The 18,362-nt window shown below is 44.1% G+C and overlaps 1 protein-coding gene across 3 annotated transcripts in view; it reads right to left on the reverse strand.

The window, feature by feature from the left end:
- Positions 1 to 425: 425 nt before the first annotated feature.
- CCNYL1 (cyclin Y like 1) overlaps positions 426 to 18,362 on the reverse strand; it is a 40,324-nt gene continuing 22,387 nt past the window's right edge. Inside the window, exons 4-10 of one of the 3 annotated variants that reach the window (XM_075528919.1) lie at positions 17,953 to 18,053; positions 14,995 to 15,030; positions 11,459 to 11,510; positions 10,443 to 10,562; positions 7,466 to 7,536; positions 4,103 to 4,265; positions 426 to 2,656 (exon numbers count right to left, since the gene is read on the reverse strand). In XM_075528919.1, the coding sequence (XP_075385034.1) occupies positions 2,540 to 2,656; positions 4,103 to 4,265; positions 7,466 to 7,536; positions 10,443 to 10,562; positions 11,459 to 11,510; positions 14,995 to 15,030; positions 17,953 to 18,053 (660 nt within the window). In that variant the 3' untranslated portion in view covers positions 426 to 2,539. Of the gene's footprint in view, positions 2,657 to 4,102; positions 4,266 to 7,465; positions 7,633 to 10,442; positions 10,563 to 11,458; positions 11,511 to 14,994; positions 15,031 to 17,952; positions 18,054 to 18,362 lie in introns of all 3 variants that reach the window. The other 2 variants (XM_075528918.1, XM_075528920.1) reach the window with 2 other exon arrangements.

An 18,362-nucleotide genomic window follows, 5' to 3' on the forward strand; every position in this document is an offset into this window, starting at 1 on the left:
GTCAACCCACGACCCAGTTAGAACTCACCAGCAGTTCTTCGAGAGGAAGATGAGGCTGGCTGCTATTAGCATTTAGAGCCTCGGAAAGCCCCCGGGACCATTCCACTCTCTCCTCCAGGGTCCCTGGGTGTCAGAAGAGATTTGTCACCAGTGGGTTTTTCGGTCTGCTTTAGTTCTGGTTGGTTCATTGTGCCCAATTCTATCTTCTGAAGTTTTCCCTTCGCAGGCACAATTCAAACATGTTAACGTACCATGCCATGAGTGTCATGCTGATCCATAAAAGGCTCATAAAAGCACAGTACATCGATTTACAAAAGCTGGACTTAACACAAAAACATAAGCATTATTCTGGCTGCTTCCCAGCACTTTATACAGCACAGTGGCCAGACGATTGCTATAAATTATCAAATAGAAAGGTGCAAAAATAAACAAAATGGTATTTTAATCAACTTGTGATCAGAGCTTAAAATGCTTTCATACCTGTTAGAGCTGATTTCAAACAACTGAGTTAGGCAGTGATGGAATACTATGTACACCCAGGGAGACATTACACATACCCACATTTTAATTAAAATAGAGTTTTATTAGCTTCTCTTTTGATATAAACATGAGAAGAAAAACCACGTAAAGTTGTAGCATTCTTTCCAAATAAAACGTCAGTCAGTACTCGAGTCTCTAAGCTCCAAATCCATAGACAATGTTGAGGTGGTAGATTGTAATATTGTATACACCATTTTCACTTATGCCTCTGTCCTTTCAAAGTGGTGGAACCTGCAGCACTCAGGATAATGTGAAGTTTCATTACCAAGAACATATTCCGGCTATGCATACAAGCAACACTCCTAGGATGTACCCTGGAGAAGGTAGGAGTAACAGATTTTATAGAGCCCAGTAATTGTTTTTTAATACTTTAAATTTAGGTGACAAATTGGTCCTGATTTCCTAAAATTCCTTATTCTCTGGCCTGTCAGGCCTGAATATCGGGTTCCTAAGATTTGTAGCAGGAGAAGAACACACAGTTTCACGTGTTAAAGTAAAAAAGCTGTTTCCTACATCTACAACTGTTAGGGCAGTTTCTTTTTGTACATGTCAATTAGGATGTTCTTCATGATCACTCTTGACTCAATGTTGAGGCAGAGAAACTTCCCACATCAAAGCCGATGAACAGTGCACAGGGGCACGTCTGTGGGGCCCCAGGACCCTCCCCACCCCAGTGCCGCTGTGCTCCACATCTGGGCAGAGTAAATGCCGCGCACTCGCCAAACGTCATTGGAAATTTAAGTTTCAAGTTAGCACTTTGGTATTTTGAAAATTTAAGCTTTTACTTTTGCTTCAGTTATTGTTTGCCACGTTTCAAAGGGGACTGAAACCAAGAATTCATGTAAGTACAAAAGAAACATAAGCTTTTAAACACGATTTTAAAGAGGTGATGGCATTTATACTGCACTGTTACAAATAACACAGGTCCTGTCTTCTCTTAGTTTGCTGATGGCTTGTTCCCTCCAAAAGGTATTTGAGGGAAGCACGACTCTGCCATGTTTTAAAACATGTTCCTGTTGAGAGCCAAGGACGACAAACCAGCAAAGCACCTTTACAAGAACACCTCTGGGTGGCAAACCAGCGTAAAAGCTGAGTGTTATTTGTGTAAAAGGATGGTACTTCTGCTTGGAGCTCTTCGGCTGACTTGATTCAAGTTTGAAAATGCACTTTCAGGACACCTCGTATTTCATGGTCTGCTTTTTATCCCTCGACTACCATACCATGTTGACTGGAATTACTGAAATATCTTTTTAACAGTTTGACAGGTATGAGTAAAATGATCAGGAAAGAAGAAGCACCATTAGAGTGCACAAGAAAGGCAGCTCCGAACCAAACAAGATAGATCATCAGTAATTAATACTTTGCATGTTTATGATCCGACACACGTGGAAATGTTAAGAAGTGGGGTGTGCAAAGAACCTGAGTGGCTGGTGGGTCGGCCCCTTGCAGCTGTTTGGTTTGGGTGGAGAGCCAGTGGTGCCGAGCAGCTTACCGGATACAGTAGGAGAAGAGCCCTTCACTCTAACACTGTGACAGTCGGCCTTCTCCGTGGCTTTTGAGTTGTTAGGAGTCCCATGTTTTAAGAGTAATACTGCATTAGTTTTAAAGGCATATGCAGCAATCTTTGGGGTGGGGCCAAAGGGTACAATAAAAATAGGATAAACATAAAAGTTGTATCATTAGTGTCTTTAAAGCCTAAAAATTTAACCATTAATTAAAAACTCGCACTCTCCACAGCTATCGGCCTACACAGTAAGCAAATATCTGTGTGGGTGGGGAGTGGATTTTCACTTTGGACCGGGTTTTGTCACTCCGTTGACACTGAAAAGGACGGGAGAGAGTGTTGAACTGGCAAGGTCCCGTCCTTCCTATGACTTGTAGTCCTCGCTGTCCTGGCGTCTCTCAGATTCGCTGTCTTCCCGTTAGATGAAAATTCTGTCCTTGCTGGTTTTCGAGCAGAGCGATGACATGTCTCCAGTCCTTGCATAAAAGCAGTTCATTAAGAGAGGATGGCGTTAGAGCGCTGAATGCCAATGAAATTGTCGGCACTGAAAGACCTTCGAATAGCACCTCTGCACAAGTCTCTGTATTTGTCTTCACACAATCTGGAAATGGCCTAGGAAGGCGCCAAACAGAACAGAGGTACAAGAATTAAAAAAAAGAAAAAGAAGAAGGGCAATTTCAACCTTAAACACACAGTCATGTGTCCAGACTGTGTCCCTTGGTTCAGATACCACTTCCTTGGGTACCTGAGGTCACTGCTGCCATGTTGCTGAGATGCTACTTCCTGCCAATTAGCTAAAGTACAAAGAGTAATACCCTTTGAGGCCTGTGATCAGATTTCCGGACTAGGAGGGTCCTTGCTCTATTATTTTAACATTAGGCTTCTAAAGATGTAGCTGCTGCTGCAAGTAGCAGCATCCACGACCCAGGCACCTGTTTCAGTGAGCATAATGTATGTACTTGTGCCAAATCAGTGTTTATTCCGTGATTATTCCATCCAATTCTTCACTTGTTATTATACCCGCCCAGGACATTTTAGTGAAGCAGGTATATGCAGAAGTCGTCTTCCAAAGCCACTGCCCTGTGTGGGTTATGTGAACTCACAGCACCGTCAGGCAGAATTGAAATGTGCACAGGGTTCGCAAGGCTGTACATCGGAGCAGAAGCAGAACGGCACAGCTTGCCCTCAAGGAGCTCCCGGTGGGTTCAGACAGACAACCTTCTGGTTAGCAACAGAGCACATTAGCCATGGGCCATCAGGCCCTCTTTAAGCTCTGCGGGAGGGTCTGAGAAGTCGAATGGCTCAAGCTTCAGAAGGTGCTATTATACTTGATACATAATCATATTGGGAAAACGTTACTCTACAGTCCAACCAAAGCATCATCAAAAGGTCAAGTGTAAGTATAAGGGGAACTTCACAAAGTTCTCGAAAGATTCTATTGTCTTTTAATCCACTTGTCTATTAACCTTTTGAAGCTATCCTGTAATGTATACATTTCAGCTGTATATTTACCTACAACCAGAAGTCATAACTCCTACTTTTTCTTATGATAAATCAGTATTTCCATTAAAACCCCCCAGACTGCCTACACCTAGTGCGCAAAACACCCCACCATGTGCCCTCCCTGCTTAGCCACCAGCGCTGTGTCTAATGGGCTCACAGGACTGAATCGTGCTATACAGAGTGAATGAACACGGACACGAATGTGCAAACCAAGTGAGCTAATACAAGGCAGTAAGTAAATATGGATGTAGGTGTAATCAGGGACATAATCCTAAGATGTGCAGTTATGTGAAGGCTCAAGAGAGAAACCATTAAAAAACAAACTGAATTTGATTAAAAATATTTTGAATTATGACCATAAGGCAGTAGCTGTACTTTGGGGGGGGGGGGAAGTGGACCTTTAAAAACCCAGGAAATAGGCTAAAGGGTTAATAAGCTCTTTGATATTAAGTGGAAAGTTCTCTGTTTGCCAAATCACTGCTTAATATGACTTAGCCTCAGATGTTGGTGCCGGTGGCTGACACAAAACCTCGCGCAGTGATTTCACACACTTACCTCTAGGTTCTGTGCTCTTTCTTTGCTAAGAGGAGCAAAAAGAAAATTCAGGTTGTTGTCATCGGCTAAGGAGCGAAGGTCAAAGTAGTATTTGGCATAAACACTAGCAGGTACATTAATATTAAACTGAAGTAGCTCCAAGAAATGCCTTTCCATCTCATTCCTGGAGGGAGGACACAACAAAACCAGGGAACAATTTTAGTCAATTGGACTCTCTTCAAAAAAATCATTCTGAGCTAATAGGTTGGCTCTAAATTCTGGTTTGGAAGAAATCAGGTGACTTTGCTAGATGAACACACTAATGTTCCAACAAGGCCTGGCTGCAATTCCAGTGGCAGGAGGCTGGGGCGAGCAGTAAAGGTGAGGCCTCCTCTTCTCGGGCCCTCTCTTCAGAGAGCCATTAGTCAGGCGAGGCCTCCCTCGCTCAGTCTCCCTCGCAGCCCCACTGCAGTGAGCAGATGAAAGGAGTGGTGGGTGCTGTTTATTAGCTCTGAAGAACTTGCAGACATTTTTCCTGGGCTGATAACAGGAAGGGGCTTATTGAAGTGGAGACTCGCCAACAAAAGGAGTGGGCATATCACCACGGCAACAAATGGATCCTTGGAGAGCCAGTGCCATTATCTCCCAGGAGAAAAACTCTTGAGGCAACAAGGATTCATCTCCAATAAATAAATAAATAAATAAGACAGAGGCATTCACTGGGAAAGGAGTCCCCTCCCCCATCCTCAGTTCAAGGGCTATCAGAGGGCAGAACACACCTTCCTGCTCACCTCACTGTTCCTAAGGTGAGACACTGCCCCTGAGAGAGACGCTTTTGGAAGGGAGAGAGAAATCAGCCCGACTAAACCCATTTGACAGTATAGTCTCTCTCGGAGTGATGGTGGACCTCGCCTGAGGAAACCCAGAGAAGCTGTGTACCCACCGCCCCTCCCACATCCAAGGTGGACACACACGTGCACACGCGTGCAGGGCCTACATGAATAAAATGGGACAGGACACTGTTGGGCGCAGGCTTTTGGTACATACACTTGGCAAATGTTTAAATTAAAGAAAGATATTGGAGCGAATCTCACCCCTTTTCACAGTAATCACATTAGAGACTTACTGATTAAAAATGAGAGATACCTAAGCCAACATGAGAGGCTTATTTGACAACTTATTGAGTTTCTTGGTCTTGAAGTTTTAAAATCCCATTCACTGAAAAGGCTAACCGATGCGGAACGTCCTCCTGAACAGGGCAGTCAGGAGATGAACATGGTGGTGAACTTAACATTCAACTAGCTTACTTCTGAGATTAATTTCCTGTTCATATCAGCCATGTGCCTATAGAAATGTAAATCAGATGAGGTTTTGATAACCAGCTAATTAGCACCTAATATACTTCAGAAATAAATGCACTCCACTCACCCTTTTCTAGTGTCTCCACTGAATCCATTCAAGCTGTGTACAGGCCCGCTCACAGAGGCTCAACCACCACCAGCTCGGGCCCGAGGCCTCAGGCTGGACTGCTGCCTGCCTGGGTGTTTCCATGGGCCAGAGCCGGCCCGAACACGAACCAGTCCCAGCCACAGCGTATTTTCTGAGTTGCAGTTCTGCCTAATTTTACGCAACCCTTTTGAAGGGAAATACATTCTACCACAGCATGTGTAAACTTTTAAATAAAATTGTACCTTGATTTTCAAAAATTTTCAGTTTAGACTTAGATCATTAGCTGATTACAAATAGTAATCAGCAAGATGCGACAAAACAAATGCACAGTAAGCACTCTGCTATAAAGGTCTCTCGTTCTCAAAGATCATAACTAGAGCAACCGGTTTTAAGCACAGCTCCTGATGGAAGTTTATACGCAAACTGTTTCGAACTACTACTACTTGTCATTAGTACCGAACTCCTAGAGTTCCTGTCTGTGAACACCTGCAGCTTGCCCTGCATGCCCTGATGCTGTAGCCTTGAGCTAAAGATTCTAGCCAGGTTAGCTGGAGGTTTTGAGAAACACTAGGGCCCATCGAAGCAGACCTGGCACTCCTTTCAAGGGACCAGTGTTGGAAGACTGATGACAAGATCAGTATCAGCTACTTGAGCTTCTGCAATTTCCTAGTCCATTTGCTGCAAATCCATTAAGGAGCTCACCTTTGCCACCAAACCCTTCTCCATGATGGCTGCCAGCAACAGGACCCTGGACCATGGTGTGCACACCTTATCAACGTGTGTTCCTCGACACCCCCCCCCCCCTTCCAACTGCCACCTTCTGCTCTGTGCTGAGTGAGAAGCATTCCCAGTTCCCTGGTGAATACTGTTTGCTATTCCAAATAACAGTCTTATCTAGAATGAGGGTCTTGCCACTGCCTATCATGATCTTGATCATATGTTGCTCAATATAATCAAAGGTGTCCTTTCATATTTTCTTAAATGCCACCCACAAAGTTATTTTCACTCTCAAGGAGGCAACTGACAGTCTTTGCTGGCAATCTCTCTCTGGTTCGCCCTACCAACCCCCATCAGACCCCCTAGAGCCTCAGGTGGCCAGGACAGCAGCCCTCAGGGAAGGACTCTGGTTGCCATACAGCTAAGTTGGTCCCTTAGTAATCCAGACCCCTGCATTCTCACAGTCAGTTCAAGACCACCCTTTCTTCACACACCATCCCCAAGTGTCCCAGCAGACTCTCTCACGGGATCAGGCCCAGGTAATGGCCCCATGGTACTTCTCAGACAGTCCCAGAGGAAAGAGTTTCCAAGCCATCAGTGATTTCTAACACACACAACACTGCTGAGGGGAGGGCTCAAGGCAAGAGGGATCTGAAGCTCTTCTGTGTGGCACCACAGAACATCCACTTACACCATGGTTTCTACCATAACAGATCTTCTGGCAGAAAAAAACGGGGAAAGGGTAGGGGCGGGAACGGCAAAAGCAAATTCTCCCTGTGTGACTTGGGTCAAAACTGTAAGCTCTCAGCAGTCCAGGGCCAACACATTCCTAACAGCGGTCAGACACGTAGTTCAAAGGCCAGAGGGGCGCCTCCTGAACATGGACGGAGACTGCTGGACAGCATTAGAACCACCACAATCACGGGAGTTGCTCGGGTAGTTACGTTTATAAAATGTTTGCTAGCAACTACCAGGAGAGACATTTTCATTTATCACAAGCAGAGTAGTGCAACAATAACACCTCAGGAACCAGTTCATGGTAGAAAATAAGGAGTGTTCCACCCTGGCTGGAGGGGACAAAGGGCGCTCTTGTTATATGCCTTTCCATTCCTCTGCACAACGTTATCTTTAAAAATATTTATCAAGACGTAAACATTACGGGAACAAATGAGATACTGGACAATGATTAGAAAGTTCACCAAAACCTTACACACTCACATGTCCTCTACTGTAATGTCCTTGAGGATCTGGCAGTAGTCCACATTCCACACAGCCTGATCGTCCCAAACCTTGGAGGCAAGAAGAATGGCTCCCAAAACAATTCTTTTCCAGTTAGTGGGACAAATGTCGATCTCAGCATAAGTTAAAAGCCTTTCTAAGTAAACCTGCAAAAGTAGAGCACTGGTCTTTGATTTTAGTTCAGTTTAAGTGCCATGATAAGAACTATTATGATAGTATCTGGTTTTGGACTAGAAAATGCCTTTGATTCATACGTTCTACAGAGACATTGCTTACCCAGCCAGAACAGGAGGCTGGATCCCCACTGAAAGTCAAGCTCCAATTTCCAACTCTGCTCCTGTCAGCACACTTTCACAGTGTCTGTGACCCACGCCTCAGCGGCACTACCTTGAGGATACAAACTATCAGTCAGGAGCGCCTCCCAGTGGTCACTGTGCAGCACAGCACCCAGAATGCTCTATAGGCCCCCTACTTTATACACCTCTATTACTACTTCGAGATAATGTGTTTCCTTGTTGACATCAATCTGTTGATTAAAACACCATGACAAACCCACCAAGCTGCTCCTGGGACTTCCTGTTATCAAACTTCTATTCTTACAGAGAGCTGGGGGTGGGGGCAGAAGGTCACAGCTAAGATTACAGAGGTAAACTGTGGGTTGGTTTTTTTAACCTCAAAGAGGGGTCTGCCAAAGAATATATATGCTATTTGACCTCTTCATAACCAGACAGAAGAGACCAGGCTAGACTGTAACGTATGTTTACTACCTGAAGGCTGTCAGATGGACAGTTGTTTGGACATGACACACTGTAGACTCAGTGCTCTCCTTTCAAGTATCCTCAGAAGCAGGTCAGGCGGGACCCCCTCAACTTTCTGCCCCTCCCTCCCTTCAATGGCCAGCTTGTGATGTGCTCACTCATTTCCACCACGTGCCCTCCTGTCAGAGAAGCAGTCTTTTTTTAAAAGCTAGTTGATCCCACCCACGCTCACCTGTACTGAATTGTGTAAGAATCTGTCAGATTTTCTGTTATGTGTCAAGTTGTACCCCTAGAATGGTCCTCACATTTTGTTCACAATACCATGTCCCCAAACCAGTTTCTCCTCTCCCATGCTTGCCTTCATTTCCGTTAGTCCACCCACCAGCTGCACCATCACCACTGAGCCTCCTCCACCCAGGTCCTCGTGCCTCCACACAGACAAAGCACTGCTCTCCACCCCACCCCAACCCGATAAGCCACACCCTAGCTGCTGGAGCCCTAGCCCTACATGAGTCAACTCTTTCCCATTCTGCTCGAACTGCCCGTTAACTTACCGTCAACGAGAACATGACTACTACTCATTCTACGTCACCGTCTACCACCCCTCACGGTATCACTGCAGCTGCTTCCTCTCTGCCTCCAGCAGCAGTCTGTTCTCAGCAGAGCACCCAGACACCACCTCTTAACGTAGGACCCTGGGGCTCCCATTCCCAAGGTTTCACTATCATGTTGGAATAAAAAGTTAACTTCTTTCCACAACTTACCAGCTATAAGCCCAGAGAAGATGGGCAATGTCCTTCTCCAAACCCAATCCTCCTACCCTCTGGCTGCCATTCCTCACTTTGAGAATGCTGGCTTTCTTGCTGTGTCTTGAATACACTAAAGCAGGCCCCCACCACTGGGGCTTTGCACTTGTTCCCTCTGCTGTCTATGAAACCAGGCATCTGCTTATCTTTGCTTGTTTTGTCTTGACTTCATTCAGGTCGCGTTCCAATGTTAACTCTTTAGAAACATTCTTTCTGTTCATTCTCCCTAAAACTGGAAGCACCTATAATCACTCTCTTTTACCTTGCTTGATCATCCTGCTATTACAATCGCCTGAAATAGTCACCTTTAAACACATACTCATGAAAAAGAAACACTGACATTTTCCTCCCTGGAACAGAAGTATGTGCTCGGAAGGCAAGAGTCTGCTCCCTTCTCGATCTGCAGGACTTGCTGTTTTGGCACGGTTTAGGCATTCAGTGATAAACAATGAGCAACTGCGAGGACAGACATGCTCCCAGTGAGAACCAAACTGCCGCTGCTCCACTGACTCCCAGGTACACTACACCTGAGCAAGTCTACGGGAATGCTCCCTCTTCCGTATGTTCTTCCTCCTGCGTTACCGACCTCTTTCTAGGTAAGCCACTAGCATTCTTGTTCTCTTAGCATGCGCTAAGCAGCCCCTGCATCTGATGGAGGGCCCATGGACAGGCCCTCCCTTTCAAGTTTAAGTGGATGCTAAGGGAGTTGGGTAAGAATGCTTCCCCGACACCATGCAGAGAACTCTGCTCTCCAGGTTTACTGTTCTGAGGAGTTAAGTCCCCGCATCGCTCACCTGAGTCAGATATATTACTCAAAATGTTAAAACCTTAGCCTGTACTTACTTGTACAGATGACTCTGGTAGCTCAGCAGGGTAACTAGCAAAGTCTGGCCAAGCATCACTGGCACTACAGCCCTGGACAACTTGCAGAGCAGACACAGGCCCGCAGGGATGGTCAACAGCCATCATTTAAGGCGCAGAGGACTTGGGGCCGTTGTTCTCAGCCAGTCCACACATCAAACTGCCTGTAGCCTGTCATGTGGGATTCGTTTTGGACCTACACTGAGCTAATCATCCCTGTCTGCTGACCAGGTGGTCTTATTGCTCCCCAAAGCACACATATGTGTATGCATGTGTGCACACTGCACGTGTACACCTGAGCTGGGGGAACGGGAGAGAACGGGCAGAAATCCCCCAGAGCACCGGCTTGGCGATGGGGGAAGCCCTGACACAGGGTGTGAACCATCAGGGCTGCGTGCCCGGGGATGCATGCGCTCTAACTTCCCCTGGTTTCTGTGGGCAGACCTCTCTTCCTAATGCTCTCTTCAAAAGCACAGTGAACAAGCCAGACACGTGTCTAAAGGCCCTTGTAGGGAAGAACCAATGTCTTACCAGAGTCACTATTGCACATTCAGCTGTTAGCTGTGCGGCGCTGAAAAGAGTGCGAACAAATCTGTAAATAAATTTGTGTTCAGGGTCATGCTTAAAATATTCCTCTGGAACCTTTTCTCGCTGAAAGAAGAAGACATACATTGTTAGTGTCCACTGAGGAAACTTCTTCAATAAACTTAAGACAGCAGTGTTCAAATGTGTGCCCACATGCCCCTTAACCTAATTTGGTTAGAGCGTTTAAGTCTTTTTAGCCCTTTAAATAAAATTAGTGGAATCTTGAAAGAGTGGTTCAGTATCTACCAACCCCCATTAAAGAAAAACACAGATACAAAGCTTAGAAACTAATATTGCTCCTTGCCACTTCCCCCCAGCAGAATTCTATCCAAATGTAAAGTATTTTCAGGCTTACAAGTCTCAATGATCACCCTGGATCATACTTCTTTGCAATGGACTTTCAATGAGCGTTTAGTTCCCAGTAACCGCACGGCGCTGTCCGGCACAGGAACCATACGTGGCTACGATGATGCACTTGAAATGCGTCTAGTGCAGCCGAGGAAGTGAATGTACTTTGGGTACTTTTCACTGATTTAAACTGGGAGGTTCCTAATTTTCTTCACAGAGATCCTGCAGAGCTGGGAGGCTGATTTCAAGCACTCTGTACAAGGAGGCTTCAAAAAAAATTCATGGAAAATGCCATTGTCTGTTAGTTCCGTTTCTGCCCACACGTTTTGAAGCCCCTTTGTACCTGATACCATGGAAATGTATCTTCTAAAACTATCCATCTGCTGCCGGAACCTGGGGATTCAGCTGGTCTTCCTGGTATACAGAGCGTTAGTCCCCACCGTGTGCTCCCTCTTACAGACAGCCCACAAGGTAAGGCGGACAAAGGCTTACAGGAAGATGGTTTTGGTTTCACACTGGACGACTGTTTTCTTCTAGCCATGTCAAAGCAGATCAGCATGACATGAACACAACTTTATGATTGAAAAGTAAAACTCAATAAAGCTGACACTTACTGTGAGCGGATGTGATCTCTCATCAAAAATATCCAAGGATCTATTTGCATCTCTATAAAATAACACACATTAAAAATGAATGAATTCAAGAACTGTTAAAAATCTTTGTGATACACCTGTTGAAGGGAGAGGCCTAAACTTCAATCAAGCAGTGTTTAAAAAGTCTTCCCCAGCACATGTGGAGCCTCCACGCAAGTACTGTCAAAGTCCGGGACTCGCCAGAGCTGCCTTCAGACAGTGAGCCTCCCTCACCAGCAGAACCCGTCACCCCGAGCCTCCCTCTGGAGCACGGCATGCTGTACTCCACGGGGGAACCTGGGCAGGGGTCCCGTCTCCCAGGGTTTCTGTATTTCTCCTCTTTATACACACCCACATTGAGTTGATCCTAACTCACAGCGACCCAAAGGGACAGAGTGGAACCGCACCTGTGTTTCCAAGGCTATAAAATGCTTTTATAAAATCATTTTATTGGGGGCTTGTACAGCTCTAATCACAATCCATACATACATCCATTGTGTCAAGGACATTTGTACATTTGTTGCCATCATCATTTTCAAAACATTTTCTTTCTACTTGAGTCCTTGGTATCAGCTCATTTTTTGGCCCCCTCCCTCCCTCCATCAAGGCTGTCAATCTTGTCAGGGGGCAGGATGCCATGTCTTTCTCCTGAGGAGCTGCTAGGGGGTTTATATTGCTGACCTTGAGGTTAGCAGCCCAAACCCTGTAACCCACCACCAACAGGGCTCTTACAAGTGTGCTTAATGCAACTGAATGAGAGATTGTTGTTATAAGATTTGTAAGAGCCACCAATAAAATGAGTAATAAAAAATAAAATGAAGTTAAAAAAAAAGAAACTCCAATTCTTAAGCTTTTACGACAGAAGACTTTGAACTTATAACACACACCACACTAAAATCTGGTGCTCGTTCAAAGCAATAGTTTTCAAAGAGTGGTCGGTGGACCCCCAGGGATGTCCTCAACCTTTTCACAGGCGGCCCTGAGGCCAAAAAATTAAAAAATAGATAAATAACGATTTTCCGTATTTGCACTGACCGTGGGAAGCTGGTCAAGCTGTCCACTCCAGAACACAGTTGAGGTACTAGAACCCAAGTACACTCCGTCCCCCTGTCCTTCACTGCCCACACACCAGTTAATAAAGCCACACTCAATGCCACCGAGTAGAAGTCAACTCACAGTGACCCTATGGGACAGGGTAGAAATGCCTTTGTAACTTTTCCAGGCTGTAACTGCTAAAGGGAATAGAAAGCCCTGTCTTTCTCCTGAGGGATGACTGGTGGTTTAGAACTGCTGACCTTGTGGATCGCAGGCTACTGTGTAACTACTATACCACCATCATCCTCATCCTCATCATAGTAATAAATAATGTTACTTTTGCTCCCTGATGGGATGCTTAAGAAATAGCGTTCTTTCTACTCCAGTCCAATCTTTGTAATGCCGGAAGTGGTTGTCTGGAGAGGACTCACTCCCACTTCTGCACCTGATGTACAAGCGCTTGTGGGACAGATCCGAGCTCAGCCAGCAGACTGGTTCACAAGATGCCATTTCTATTGGAAAGTTTGACCGACAAACTGTCACTTCAAAGAAAACAATGAGGCATTTGTTGCTAATGATAAAATTCAAGCTTTCAAGCAAAAAAAAAAGAGGATTTTTGAAAACTTTGACCCCACAGTACTTATGGGACTTTTCTCATCAAGTAAGTGGTGATACTAACAAAAGTGGGTCTGACACTAAAATGAAATATGAATGCATAGTTTCCAAATGACCAATGAATGCACATTTTAAAATATGTACAGGTAAAAGATTGATTCAACATGCTGGACAAATCTATGGGATTTAACAGAATATTAAAAGTTTGATGGAGTTTAAAAGTCCACTATAACTAATATAAGAAATTACCATGTGTGGTATCAAAGAATATCCACAAATACCAGGCCTTTAAAATAGACCCTTTCCCAACTATACATACACACAAGGCTGGGCTTGCTCAGTCTCTTCAAAACAACAAACTGCACAAGCTTGAAGGCAGGACAACCACCACCCAGCTGTCTTCTCTGACACAAGCAAGATTTCTAAACATGTCAATCTATGACACAACATTCATTGATTTTATTATGGAAAATAGTCAATTTTCATTAAAAAAACGTATTCAGAGAAGTTCTTATCAACCTGCCTTTTGCCCCTGCCCTCCAGTGAACAACTGAACTATGCACACAGGGCCGTGAATTATTGAGGTGGCTTTTCCAGTCACAGTCTCCATACCTCCTACCTAAATGACTTTTTCCTGATGGGTCTGGGTGAGAGGTGGGGAAGATAGTGACAGGTCATGAGTGCCGGTTAGCAGGCTTCACTGTGATTGCCAGCGGCTATGTGTGAAGCGAGCCAGTTCGGAAGTAGGAGGAAGAATCTGACTACCATCGAGAACGAGGAGTGGAGTGAACCTTCTGGAGCCCGAGCTCCCTCTTCAGTGACCCTCCTTGATCCGGGAAGACACCTTTGACACCAGTGGAGTGACAGGCGCAGTACCAAGAACTAGCATAGGACAGAGCAATTAGAGGGGGTGCTTTGGGACAGGAGGCTGGCTTGTGAAGTGAGGTGCCTCTGGGCACTTAATTAGGGGAGTTGGGTTTGCCCAATCATGGAGCGGAAGCTGAGTGCATTCAAGCTGAGGCTTATAGCAGAGTGAGCATTTATTCACAGCCTTAAAACATCTATGTAGCATGTCCTGATAAAACTAGATCCTGAACTTTTCTCACCTGCATTGCAACCTGTCAACTTCTTAATCAACCTCATCATTCTGAGTACTGGCTATGGGTGTTGTGTGGCTACTGCAAGGAAGTACTGAGCCTACATGAGAAGTAGAGAGTGCTGGGGGAGACGGAACACTATGTCTAGTGACTTGACTGCCACAGCAGGGGCTAGGGAGTGATACCGGCGTCTAGTCGGCCCAACGTGCCATCAAGTCAATTCCAACTCAAACTGACCCTACGTGACCAAGCAGAAATGTCCGACAGGGCTCCCAAGGCTGCCATTGTCGTGGGAGCAGACCACCGGGTCTTTTCTTCTGCAGAAAGGCTGTGGGTTCTATGTGCTTAACCACCCTCCATGGTGAGAGCCATCGCACCCACGGGGCTCCTTAGGTAGAGGGCGAGGATGATGCTCAACATCTTGGAGTGCGCAGGAGCCCAGTCTCCCACAACAAAAAGTAACAACAGTTAACAACAGCGCCCAGGTTGAAAAACCCTATGCTGATATGCAACACATTTAAAAATTTCTCAATTTTAATATCTCCAACAGTAAATATGTATCTAACCAACATAAACACATGCTCTTTGGAATCCTCAGTAACGTGAGAAAAGAATAATGAGATTAAAAATATATATATTATTCACTCTAATACTGTTAATACAAGTATTCCACATCTTACACAAATAATACCAACAAATATTACTCTGCATTGAAATGGTATGATGCAAAGTAAACAGTAAGGATAGCAAGAAGGTCTTAAAAGAGCTCACCTGTTCTTTATGTGGTAATATATTGCTAAGGTCACACTGTGGAGGGAAAAAAAAATGGTTAATCCTTTGACTTTGGGCCAAAAAAAGCCCAAAAGGAAAACAAAACAAAACACCAAGCCACTGGCACTGAGTGGATTCCGAGGGAGTGATTCACAGGGTCTCTGAGACAGTTCTCAGGGTGGGGAGAGCCTGGTCTTTCTCCCACAGGGGCTCCTGGGCTTGAAACAGCCCAGCCAACAGCACCCCAACATTCCTTTGCAGACAACATGGGGTGAGGAGCCAGTTTCTGTTGGACACTGTTGACAAATCATTACATGTATCCCCTGCCATTGGCCCTTCTACCCTGAGACGTTTCCAGCCTGCTCAAGTTATATCTACTTGACACACGGTTACAGTTATGCAGTTTTTATTTTTCTCTCCTTTTAAAAAGTTGATAGACATTGCATTTCAATTGATTTAGTCCCCCAGTGACTTGCTTCACCTGTTTCCCATTATTTCCCCAAAAGTAAGCATCAGTACTTTATGCCAGAAAATACCATTTAAAATCATCTTTGCAAAATTACTAGTAGAAAGTTTATTAGCAGATGAATGCAAGGAGGCTAATAACCATAAAATCAATGATGGGTCTAGCTAATCGTATCAAACCACTGCACTGCAGTATAACACTACTACACAGGATAATACTGCTCTGAGTATTCCGAAACCACTGTCAATCAAGCGGTAATGAACAAACAGCTCCTTAGACACCCTCCGCTCCTGCGGTCCAAAAGTGCCCCCAGCTGTTGTGCACTGAAGAGCAAATGGGTTTCTCCTGGGTAACTTTCATGCGTCCATTTGTCACCAGTGTCTAAATTGAAGCTCAAAATAACTGAGGGAAGGCAAATCTGAATTTTAAAACTCCATCCACAGAACACTAGCACTTAGAAAAGAAGCTGCCCCTTCTTTATAAATGTGCTTATGAGACCTTTGTAATGAACAAGTAACATCAGTAGGCCTTTGTAATGAACAAGTAACCTTTCAGAGACCTTTGTAATGAACAAGTAACATCAGTAGGACCAAAGATGGATACTTCTATAGTGCTTCAATTTCATCTCCAAAATAATTGTAAAATCACAGAATTTGAAGTTGTATGTTGAAAAGGACCACAGAATTTTGGATTCCACTTAATCCAACAGACTTATTTTAAGCGTACTAAGGTTTCAAACAGACTTGCCCAAGGCTTCATCGATGGTCAGAAACTGCTCTCTATTACTGGCATCAGCAGCAGAGCTTTAACAGAGACCTCCCCCCCCCCATCGTTGATTGGTTTTCTTGGCACTAGGTTTAGCTAGGACATCATGATTTCTTTTCAGTATCTCCCAGGTGATTCCAGCATGCTGGCAAAGTTCAGGAACCACTGAGTTAAGGGTTAGGACCAGAATCACTTGGGATACTTTTGTCTATATAATTATGCCCCACCTCTTCCCCAACCTACCAACAGGCCTGTGAGGATGGATATGTGCGTGGGGTTGGGGGTGGGCTTGAGTTGTTTGCAAAGAAAAGTTCCACAAGTAGTTCTAATATGGTTCACCAACTCCACGTAAAACAATGTATTACTGACTCTATGCCTCCTTAGTAAACTCAAGAATGTTCACAATGATCATTTTAAAATATGATGACAGCAAACACTAGACTTCCAAAAGCAGACTTCTAAAATGGAGGCTATTTGAACTAGAAATAAATATAGAACCTATTGTTAGAAAAAGTTATTCTTAAACAAACAAAAGAAAAACTATACTGAAATACCAGAATATTTTAAATTCAAACAAAGCTGCAGATTAGAGTCTGTTTCACTCTCGGATTTAAGGCCTTAGCTAAATATGAACATTCAGGGATTACAGCTTACAGTTCAGAACTCAGTTTTTAAATATACACAATTTGACCTTTACTACTATTATCAGTAAGAAAAAACATCATTATGGCTGTGAACTTGCTATTTTTAATTAAAATATAAACTTATTTTGTTTTTAATGTATCAGCCTTTAAAAAACAAGTTTATAACCTAATTATATTTTAAGGGAAAATGAAACTGGGGATACTAATACTCTAGAGTAGTATTTACCAAACTGTCTTCTGAAAATTAGTGCTCCCATGCCAGGAGATGGTAATGTTTCCTGAACAACGCAGATGCAGTCAGGAGGATCTGTACCCTGGTTTTTAGCTAAGCTTGAGCGATGACTCTTGGGATGTTTTAAAAATGCTTCTTGATTTCTCCCCGTAAATTCAAGAATAGTTTCCATCATCCTGAGACTGTTCATGTTTGGTTAAGTACGAACCTGACCATATAGCTAGGTTCCATTTCTCTCCTTGTTCTTGGCTGAACAAATTTCATCATAAGGAAATTAAAACCTCATAATTTGTTCTTGTAAGGCTGGTTTGGAAGGAGAACTGAATTTTTGTACAGTAACATTGCAAAGTGGGAAAAAAGCATAATGGGTAAAGTCTGACAAAATCCAGTTAAATTTAAGTGCAGGTACACTCTGGTGCCAGCAGGGGACAAGCTGTCCCTTCTTCCAAGAGTAGCTTCCAAAGCAGTACAACAGTCTTAATGGTAACTCACAAATAACTAATTTCTCCCCCTGGAAATACCCAATAAAAAGCACCTCCTTGTTCTCATTGTGTTCAGTCAATGTTTTGACAACACAGATCCATCAAAAGAGAAAAGCACAATTTTCCTGAGCGTCCTTAGTTGCTAACTTGGCTTCCCCGTCTACCATGCACTGCGGGATTGGGATGGAAATGGAAATTCATTTTTAGGTCCTAGAAATCAATATATAGTTGACACCCAGTTCTTAAATATATCACTAATAGGGGAAATCAAATGTCTAAAATAATCAAGAATAGCTTGGCTACTTTGAAAAGGACGGGGGCGGGAGGGGAGGGTCTGTCACTCAGCCTTGACAACCTAGTTATACTCACCATTTTATTGTGGTTCTAAGGTTAGGTTGGCTGACTGTGCTGTCATCTAGAAATATTGTTGAGCATGAGCTATACTTTTTAGTAAGCTGCCCTGGAGATACCTGAAGGGGAGGGAAATAGAAGAAAATGTCACAGTAAGTTAAACCTACAACACTGTGTTTTTCCTCCCTTAGTTAAAATGTCAGAGAGAAAGCATTACATAATTTCTTGCACTTCATGAAGACTGCCTGGGTGTGATAGGAGGCGAACAGAGAGCAGTAGAGGAATGTGGTGTGAAAGCTTCTCCCTCCTATGGGGCCCACGATGGTCACATTTGACAAGCATCTATTTCAAAATCTATCATTAATTATTCGGAGAACAAAATTCTCCTTCAAAGCATTAAAAAAGAATCTATGCTCATATACTTCTTA

The sequence above is a fragment of the Tenrec ecaudatus genome, chromosome 13, assembly GCF_050624435.1.
Source record: "Tenrec ecaudatus isolate mTenEca1 chromosome 13, mTenEca1.hap1, whole genome shotgun sequence".
NCBI classification, from domain to species: Eukaryota; Metazoa; Chordata; class Mammalia; order Afrosoricida; family Tenrecidae; genus Tenrec; species Tenrec ecaudatus.